Genomic DNA, 9,491 nt, shown 5'->3' with positions numbered 1-9,491 from the left:
TGTATTTCAACAAAATATCTTTAATAGATATAAACTTTTTTTTTGTACACATCACAGCTCAATGGAAACAGATTCACATGCTGTCACACATGTTAAGAATGAAGGTGCAGGGGGTGATCTGCTGTGCTAGATGCCAGGGTCTCATTGGTCTGACTCTAGCTTGTGGTTTCTGTCCTGTCTTTTCCCCATGTTTCTCTCTCATATTGATCCTCTCCACTAGATCCGAGCCCGTTAGCAGAAATACATCAGAAGTTATCTTAAAAAATAAGAATGAAGGTGCAAATTCTGATGAATATCAAATTCTCCGTATATACAGTCGCACAGGCTCCAAGTACAAAAGGAAACGGTAATGAGGCTTAAATAAGGTTTTCATCTTGAAATATACACAGCAAATTTCCAGTTGGGCTTTATGAGCAGATTTACAGAAAAACTCTGTGGCTGGAATTTCCGGTTTCACACACTACCTTACTTTCATATAACAAACAGTACCGATATAATCTATGGAGAGAGTTTAGGATCAGATAAGGCCTCACAGCATGCCATGGGTGGAGAAGAGGGGGGAGGAGGGGGGGGGTCAGTTCCATGTAACATTTTACATGTTGTCAAAACTAGGTTGGGCTGTCAGTCAATCCTACACTGGAAACAGACTGTTAATTATTATTCTGGAACAAGAGCTAGCTTTCTGCTGTTGAAAGCTTTGTTTGCATTTAAAGGATAAACATATTCTCTCACACAAGGGGGTTGATCTTTATAAGTATATTTCTCAATGCATCTGCAGTCTTTTTTTTCTCTCCACCATTACCTTCATCATAAATACTCTTTATAATATACCAAGGGGCAAAAGTGAGAAAATAAATGCTAACATCAGATATTTACAATAATGCAGTGAATGCTCAGGCTCCATCCGTATGGCACCAATATTGTTCTATTTTTTTTTCACAATATATAATCTTTTCATCAGCTTGTAACCAGAAGTCCTTTTTTTAAGACTCACTTGCTTTTAACCCATAAGAAATTATACTTTGAAATCACGTGTACAATCTTATTACATAGGTTCTTCAGACAGACAACACAGTGTTTTATTTTAAGTTATGTGCTACACAAAGGGTCCATCTGTCTGCGTGTACCAACACAATCTGCTATGAGAAAAAAAGCACAGTGTCCTATGGAGGATGACATCATCTCAGGTAGCTTATTTTCATTTGATTAGAAAAAGAAGGAATATTTTTTTTCCTCTGCATTGGGATTATTGATGAATGTTTAAAGAAAAGTTAATAAACAACACAGTGTCACTCAGTTCTTAAAAAACTGTCTACCTCTTTAACAGGCATCACAGGACTGTTTTCACCATCTCTCGCATGGGACGAACACAATTCAATTTGTGTTGGAGGCTTTTAATTGTAAATCTGTTCTCTTGTAATAAGGTTAGCCGGGGAGATAAATGGGAACAATAACTTTGAATCCCTTTACGTTGGTTTCAACATCTTGCTCTCTCTGACATGCAGGGATCCCAACAACCCGCTGAATTAGACACTTTTTATTTTGTGAAATGTAAGGAAGGGAGTGCATGCTGATTTAAACACAGTCGCACCCTACTCTTTGTCTTTTATTACCCTTGTTGTGTTTTGTTTCATGGTGATCAAACCACAGGTCGACGAGGCTGAAGGAGGACGATGCTGTAAGTCCATGTTGGCACTGGTTTGTAGCTCCATAGGACAGTTAATGTTGTGTGAGTTTTCCTTAGTGATTCTGTTGACAGAGTTCCAGTTCAGTGTGAGTAGTGGTCAAACTCCCAATGCAGAGCAGTCTGCAGCCGCGTATGTCAGTTCATGTCAATGGTGTTAAAGACCCACTCTGTGAACTTCTTGAGCTTGGCCGAGGCGCTGTAGGACTCCTCCAGGAGGCGCTGGTTGTCCTCTCGTAAGCTCTGGATCTGAACCTGCAGCGACGCCTTTGCATCCTTCTCCTGGTAGTGACAAAGACATGAGTGAGCAATGTGATGCTTGATCTTGACATTAAAAAGAAATTGGAAAAGAAATTGGAGAATAAATCTGTTATATTACGTATTGTAGATCTAAATCTGTCTAAGTGGCATTTACGTTGCGTGTGATTCAATTTTTCCTCTTCCGATGCTCACTCTTATTGAAGCATAACTCACCTTCTTCAAGTCCTCCTGTAGTGTCATCACCATCGACTCGAGCTGGTTCACCTTCCCCATCAAGCAGGCTGGAATCTCTCTGAGAAAAAGGACATGTAGGACATTAGCTGGAACATAATTGATTCTTCAGAAAGAAGCTGTAGAGGTTTTTTATTACAGCCAAACTCTACAGATGCTGATTTGACTGGTAAGCATGCGGTCGACCACAGTGGAGGTTTAATTAGTGATATCAGCTGCAGTATTCCATAGTGCAGGACAGGACAACAGTGGATTAAAGCAAACACTGTCCACAGGCCATGACCTGATCGAGGCCTCTTACCCTGGGGACGGCAGTCTCAGCGGGGCTGCCTGAGGCTCAGCCTGCTGGGGGCTGGCAGCTGCAACACTCTCAGCCATGGAGCTCTCCTCCTGGGCGGCCAGGAAAACCAGCCTCTGCTCTGAATTTAAAAAACAAAACATTTAAAAAGACATTATTAAACCTAGAGAGAGAACATAATCAGACCAACAGTGCCATCTTCTGGTGAGTTTTTCCACACCTTCCACTGACAAGTAATCAACCTTCTGCTCCCCTGATTTGGAGGAGGAATTGAAAACAGCGTGTGCCTACCCTCAAACGCCTTAGCAGCATCTACCAGGTGGGCCCAGTCAAGAGGGGCATCTGCCCCTGAGTCAGGCAGGGGCATGAGGGCAGAGTCCTGAAGTTGCTGCCTCTTCCTCTCCTGCTCCAGCTCGGAGCTCTCTGGGGCCGACAAGTCTCCTGGGACAGAGAAACAGCAGAATAAATCACACTGGAGAGCTTTTGTATCCCTTTTCCCCTGACAGAAAAACAGATGACTACAGCTACACCGATCATGCTTCCTTTAAATTTATATTCAATGTCTTAGGTGATGATGTTACTGCTGTTTTTTTAGATTATCTTAAGACTTACTGTGTATCACATAATTCTGCTTCATTACAATTACAAAAACGAGTCAACAGGACAACATGCATCATAACCAATGAAAACCTTACACTCACCCAGGGATTTGTGTGATGCTCGGCGGCTTGCTCCATGGCGTGCAGTAGGTGAGCGTGGCATGGTGGAGCAGCTGAACAGAAGGTCAGTGGGCGTGTCTCGCTGTCCGCTGGAGGACGTCTCCCTCTGCCCGCTGTAAATACTCTCATCTGAGAGGGTCCTTTGCAGGGAGCGCCGTGTGGGCAGAGGTCCAGGAAACAATGGCTACAGATAGGGATCAAAACAAGACATAATTCAGGTGAGACAAGCAGATGATGTATTTATTATAGTTGAATTTATTATAGTTTAGATTTATTTAACAACTTGGAAGAGCAGAAGTGTGTTTCCACCACTGATCTGTTACTTACTTAACCATCAGATGATTAAATATTACTTTAGAGTAACTATTTTAAAAGTGTATCCCTTTGTCTGACTTACTCTTTTAACTGTTCAGCTATTAGTTTTAGATACAAGCATTTATTGGGGAACTTTATCAATCTACAAAACCCCTGGAAGTACCCCGCAGTTTGTTTTCATTGTGGGTTACTGCGTGCATGTGTTTGTATCAATGCAGGCAGCCAATAATGACACAGCATTTCTCAGTACCTTCTCTTCAATCGTAGTAGGTGGAGGGCTGTCAAGTGTGATGAGCTTTTTCAAGTCTTCCTCCAAGCTCGACTTGGCAGTGTGCCGCTGGGGGGACTGGGCGCCTCGGAGGTTGGCCCTGAGCTGTGGCTGACCACCCAGTAAACCATCACTCTGGTGCCGTCTGGAGATATAAGGGCTATAAGTTATAAGGTTATATGTTCAAATCTACCCTCCACCCTTTAGACCAAACAATGACACTATGCTGCTGGAAATAAATAATATGTTTAAACCACATGGTGGCAGTGTTGGACTGTTAAAAAAGCAGGACTACTAGGTGAGCTGTCCTCACTCAGTCATCTAAACATACAAATACTTCTAAACTGAACAATCATTTTCATAATATGCACTGCAGGAGACAGAGATTTAAACATCCACTGGTGTGAAGGAAGAACTATCCGGATCTTACTTGCGAGTGCTGCCAAAGTCCACAGAGTTGACGGTTCCCCCAGGCTTCCTCCAGCCAATCAGGTACTTAGAAGTGGCTCCTTGTCGAGGGTAGAAACTCTTGGTCCCAGGAGAGTCCTGGGATGTGGGCGAGGTGGCCCTTCCTGCTGCATCGTCTTGTGGGGACATCGGACTCCCTGATTGTCCGGAGCTGAGTGTGATGCAGAAAAGGGGAACGAGGTGAGAGAGATGTTTGTGACTTTTATATTCTTGATAAAATGTACACGTACTAAGAACAGATTCAAGGGCCGCAAAAGCAGCAGAAAAATAATCTGTATTTGTTGGTGGATTTATGGTTTCATTTGATATCAATCGCTGAATAATTAACATGTTTGATGAAGCATTACTATATTGAATTTGATGAAATGAATTCCACCAAATGGTTGCCTTTCTTCTAGTTCAAACTGAGTCACTCTCTAAAAACCATCAGTTAACCTGTTCTATCATGACTTCTCTTACTGTCCCTGCAGATGGGATCAATTGATATACATACAACATAGGACACTGTGTCCTTTCACTTGTTTGCCATTGTATTCAAATTCGACTTCTTCCAAACTTAACATAAGAGCTTAAAATTCAGAAAGTTTTGTGTCTGTGTTCGACCTCACCATGTGTGCACATACTTTAAAACAAAGTTGCCTATATACAGGTCTGGTGGAGCGGAGTTATTTTTGGCTGAGCGCAGAGGAGAGGGAGGAAAGCTTCAGTGGATTCAAAAGAAGTGGGATTTAGAAGAGGGGGGAAACAGTGCTGAGCTCACAGTCTGCATTACTCGAAACTTCAAGCTATGCCTCGCTTTCACGGGCACCCATGACGGGATCCATACAAATGCAAAACCACACACTCACACTCATGAGTTTTTTTTTGTTTTTTTTATCCTTCCTCTTTCCCTTTGTTGATGTCAAACCACAGACTTTTGGAGCCAGCCAAGTATATATCTGGTCTACAATGAATCACTGTCTGTTTAATGAAACATTGATGCAAGAGCAAACATTCCTGAGCTGCCTCCAGCTGACTGAAAAGAACATCAGCACACCTGCAGTGGGAGGCGGCGTCGCTCAGGCTGTAGGATCCACTATCAGGAACAAGAGCAGTCGGACTCTTTGCTGGGATCTCACTGCCGCCGATGGCGACCAGACTATCTGGTATTGGAGGTGGAGTGTCTATGGCCCTCTGACCGCCTGCGGGGTCGTCCTGCCAGGGAACTTTGTCTTTGGCCCTGAAGGCACCGGTGGAGGAAGCTGTGCTGCTTTGTGTGGCAGTGAAGGAGGTGGCATCAATGCCGCTGTCGGTGGAGGTGCCCTGAAGATAGCCGTTGAGATCGAGATCGCTGCGCACACCTGAACGTGAGCCAACTTCGTACCATTTTTCATCACTGTGGGCGGAGCTGGAGGCGTTGCTAGAGAGTGTGTTGCTGCTTGACTGGCTGGATGAATATGGACCATCCGACTATTGAGAAAGGAGAAATGTAATCATTATTTTAAAATTAGTTTTTATTTCTGTTTAAAGACTGAGAGATCCCTTGATTCGAACATCATCTTGCTATCATTACTTAAAGATATCCTATAGCTCTTAATTAAAAGCTGAGATCATTACCTGACATGACATAAGAGGAAGGACATCACATGCAGTGTTTTGCTTGATGACTTGGGCTAACCTTAGTGCCTTTGTTTGGAGATATGTGGCCGGTCTGCTCAGACAGCTGTAGACGAGGGATCACTGCCTTCGAAACGCCACCTTCTGTAAAAAAAAAGCAAAGACTTATGGGTAATGAGGTTTGCAGACATGTGATAGCAAAGCAATAGTCATAGCCCACAGGTTAAATAAAAGTGCTGAGCAGGTAAGATGTACTACCTATCCTCTACTGAATTCGATCAATAATTAATTAATTAATCAATAATAAAAGATATGAGTTCCTATTACCTTCATTTGTTTTGTCCCCGGATCTGCCTGCCGCTTCCCCCTCTCCAGTCCGGGACCATCCAACACCAGAGCATGCTTTAATCCCATTGGCCCCCTCGCCTGCCCCCTGCCTCACAGAGGACACAGGGGACTGGCAGTTGTTGTTATTGAACCTGGAGGGTAGATGAGGAAATTCATCTTTGTTGTCAGGTGGCGCAGCAGGTCAATTAAGCGCATGTTCACCCATAATGAGGTGCAGAAAAAAAAAACTTACCCATCAGGCATGGACTTCTGCCTCCAGTGGTTGGAGCTCATGGTGTCTGTGTAGGAGAGGGCGGCAGGGGAATTTGTGTTGTGCATTGTGCGTCCCATCACAATGGAGCAGGCCAGAGCATAGTTGTCATTCCCTGGGGAATATCTGTATCGATGCAAAAGTACATCATTAAAGACAAAGTGTACACAGCAGCCAAAACAGCTGTTAGTGCAGGGTGTCCACAAGGTAATAACAGCAGGATATTAACCTTTTGGGGTTGAGGGGTCGCCCGTCACTGGACACACTACGGGGCATAGCAGCAGAGTTGCGGTCGCTGAAGTCTGAAGGCGGGGCTTTAATAAGTGTCCCACCTGTGCCAGCAGCGCGGGTGTGAGGGCTGGATGAGGTGCGCGGCCACTTCGTGTTGTTGTTGGCAGGGCGGAAGGGGAACTTTAACTCGTAGGGCATACCTTCTTTGTGGTTCTTGTAATCCACCAGTGGCATGTGGTAGATTTCTGAGCAGCCTCTGTTGAGACACAACAGGGTAACAGACAGAATGCATTACAACATTTTCTTTTAAACGCTACAGAAGACTGCATTAAACAAACACACCATCGCATCTATTCATCATCACTCTACCTGCGAGGTGTGGAGTCTTCATGCGGTGGAATGATCACAACTTTCACAGTAACAGAGGTTCTGAGCAGGTCGATCATCTGCTCGTGAGACAGCGAGGCCACCGACACCTTGCAAATCTCAACCAATCGGCTGCCCTGCCTGAGCCCGGCCTGCCAAGCGTAACCGTACGGCTCCACCTCTGCAACAATGCCCTCAAAGTTGACATGGAAGCCCAGCTGGCCCAGGGCATTACGGCGCAGCGTCATCTCTGTGGTCTGACTTCCCTTGGTCAAAAGCTGAAGAACAAAAAGAAGAAAAAGAAACGCACTGAATATAAAACTTCAGTTGTCTGGTAAACTGCTTTCTATAGAGGCTGACACACTTATTTCAATCACAAAGTATAAAATGCTAAGCAATTTAATTTGAATTATTCTGCACACTCCCATGATAATTGGCAGCCATTAGGCAATCTCTCTAGCTCTTCCTCTCCCTTTGAGAAGTCAACAGTAAACAGTAGTTAGCACAGCCTGGGAGCAGAGTTCCAGGTAGCTACATTTTTGATGCTTCATTATGAAAACCACAATAGAACCACATTTGAACAGAAGAAAAAAACACATTTGAACAGAAGAGGAAGCAAGCAGTGGACAAAGTTGGTTATGTTTTCTACAGAACAATATGTCACAGGCTCCACTAAAAAGCCCAGCCTCACCTTCACCGCACTGCAAACACCAGTAATGATATCAAATCATCAAATGACTATGTACGCCAAGCATGATTTAGAATCATAGAGTGAAGAGAACAGCTGTGGCTTTTCGGTGACTGTATAATCAGTTGCTGGGCCCTTATGTTGTCTTTAATTACAGCAACATCACTTAGTTCTAATTTCTAAGTAACTTCTGTCAAGGAAGTGGACAGATGTTCACATTCATGGAGCTGGAAGTCACTGAAATAGGAGAAACTTTTGAAAGCACTTCTTTTTCAGATATTCTTCACTGGCCCTGATATTTTAAACTGTTAAAATGTTACTGGTTGTTTGATTTAGAAATATGTTTTCATTGTTTTCTGTATTAGTATTTGATTGCCAGATGTTAATCTAGAATGTAAATAATGAGAAAATAAATATGCATTAAGGTAGTCAGAGGCCCCACTGACCTCCAGTCTTTTGACCACCTCTCCAAAGTCTTCCGTGTTGTTATTGATGGAGCGCAGTGACACACTCTCACCACGCTCGTAGTAGATCTTCATGGAGGCGGGGCTCCCTGTCGACCATCCAATCACGTCTCGTGTGGCACAGTTGAAAACGACCGCTTTGGCCTCCTGATCTAACAGGATGATGAAATCGTTTGAAATGGCCAACAGGCATTCGCGTTCAGCACCGGCCACCTGATCTTCAGCGTGGACCTGCCAGGTCACCGCCCCGAGGCTCCGGAGCTCCGCCCCACTGTACGGACGCACCTTCTCCCGTCGCTTGTGAGCCAGAGAGATAAAGGGGAACTTTCCAGTGGGTTCTACAGGAGTGCTGGTCACATGACGTTCTGCCAAGTCCCTCAGATACTCCTGCCGTGTACGTGTCGCCATGGCACCGAACTTCTCTGACTTGTGTGCTGCGTTCTCGGCGTTGATGACTTTGCCCAGCAAGAAGTCCCTGAAGACAGTGGACTTCGGGAAGGTCACACCCTTGGGGATTGGCGGGCCGAAGGAGGGGACGTCCTGGGAACGTGTTACAGCCACACTGCAGGAGGAACAAATGAGGTTAATAGAGAACAAACATTACAGTCCATAGCGGTGAACACTTTTATTTTAGACCTTTGCAGAAAAACAATGAAGAAGTATTGTTCAGCTTGTACTTGACTCTGTGGCAATCAGATTGCTACTGTCTGGAATGTGCTTAATACATAAAATTAAAAGGCATCGCAAACCTGCTTAAAACTACAAACAAAATGTTGTGCGTCAATGCAGCCTGATAGAACATAAACAAAAAAAACAACAACATTTTGGCCTGGGATAAAAAAGGTTCATTCTAATGTCAATCAGCACATGAGTTTATAAAAAAGAATAGTAGAGACAGGTACTGTTGTCTGTTTCACTTGTGAGTATAAAAGAGGGCGTTAGAATTCCTGCAGGCGAGGCTCTCCTCTTGTTACCCTCTGCTGCTCTTATTCCCTCTGCACACAAAGGCCATCCTTGAGTTGGATTTCTATAAATTAGTGAACAGGTGCATGTGAGAGGTGAGAGGGTAATGCTGCCTCGTACCTTTTGTTTATAGGAGAAGGGACAGAAGTGTGCATTTAAACTGGATTAATTGGCCATTTCAGAAGATGCACTTGGATTGCAGAATCAGTTGGTAGCATGTCTATATCCTCAGTATGAAGATTATATAAAGGCTATAAGTTGATATACACACAGTCAGTAGCATATACATTAAAGCTGACAAGTTTGTGATAACTGAGACATGTCTTGTATAAGCTGAAGTG

General features: G+C 44.0%; 1 protein-coding gene across 2 annotated transcripts in view; it reads right to left on the bottom strand.

The window, feature by feature from the left end:
* The window catches only part of LOC109981291 (signal-induced proliferation-associated 1-like protein 1), a 35,044-nt gene continuing 25,553 nt past the window's right edge, over positions 1 to 9,491 (bottom strand). The window contains exons 8-21 of one of the 2 annotated variants that reach the window (XM_020630005.2): positions 8,170 to 8,749; positions 7,039 to 7,313; positions 6,668 to 6,925; positions 6,421 to 6,564; positions 6,168 to 6,319; positions 5,902 to 5,984; positions 5,281 to 5,693; positions 4,207 to 4,395; positions 3,759 to 3,936; positions 3,176 to 3,377; positions 2,766 to 2,915; positions 2,478 to 2,595; positions 2,159 to 2,237; positions 1 to 1,966 (exon numbers count right to left, since the gene is read on the bottom strand). In XM_020630005.2, the coding sequence (XP_020485661.1) occupies positions 1,823 to 1,966; positions 2,159 to 2,237; positions 2,478 to 2,595; positions 2,766 to 2,915; positions 3,176 to 3,377; positions 3,759 to 3,936; positions 4,207 to 4,395; positions 5,281 to 5,693; positions 5,902 to 5,984; positions 6,168 to 6,319; positions 6,421 to 6,564; positions 6,668 to 6,925; positions 7,039 to 7,313; positions 8,170 to 8,749 (2,965 nt within the window). In that variant the 3' untranslated portion in view covers positions 1 to 1,822. The remainder of the gene's footprint in view (positions 1,967 to 2,158; positions 2,238 to 2,477; positions 2,596 to 2,765; positions 2,916 to 3,175; positions 3,378 to 3,758; positions 3,937 to 4,206; positions 4,396 to 5,280; positions 5,694 to 5,901; positions 5,985 to 6,167; positions 6,320 to 6,420; positions 6,565 to 6,667; positions 6,926 to 7,038; positions 7,314 to 8,169; positions 8,750 to 9,491) is intronic. The other variant, XM_020630007.2, reaches the window with a different exon arrangement.

Source organism: Labrus bergylta, chromosome 18, assembly GCF_963930695.1.
Source record: "Labrus bergylta chromosome 18, fLabBer1.1, whole genome shotgun sequence".
Lineage (NCBI taxonomy): Eukaryota > Metazoa > Chordata > Actinopteri > Labriformes > Labridae > Labrus > Labrus bergylta.
Note: the sequence above shows the minus strand (reverse complement) of the source record. Positions and strands in the feature narration are given on the sequence as shown.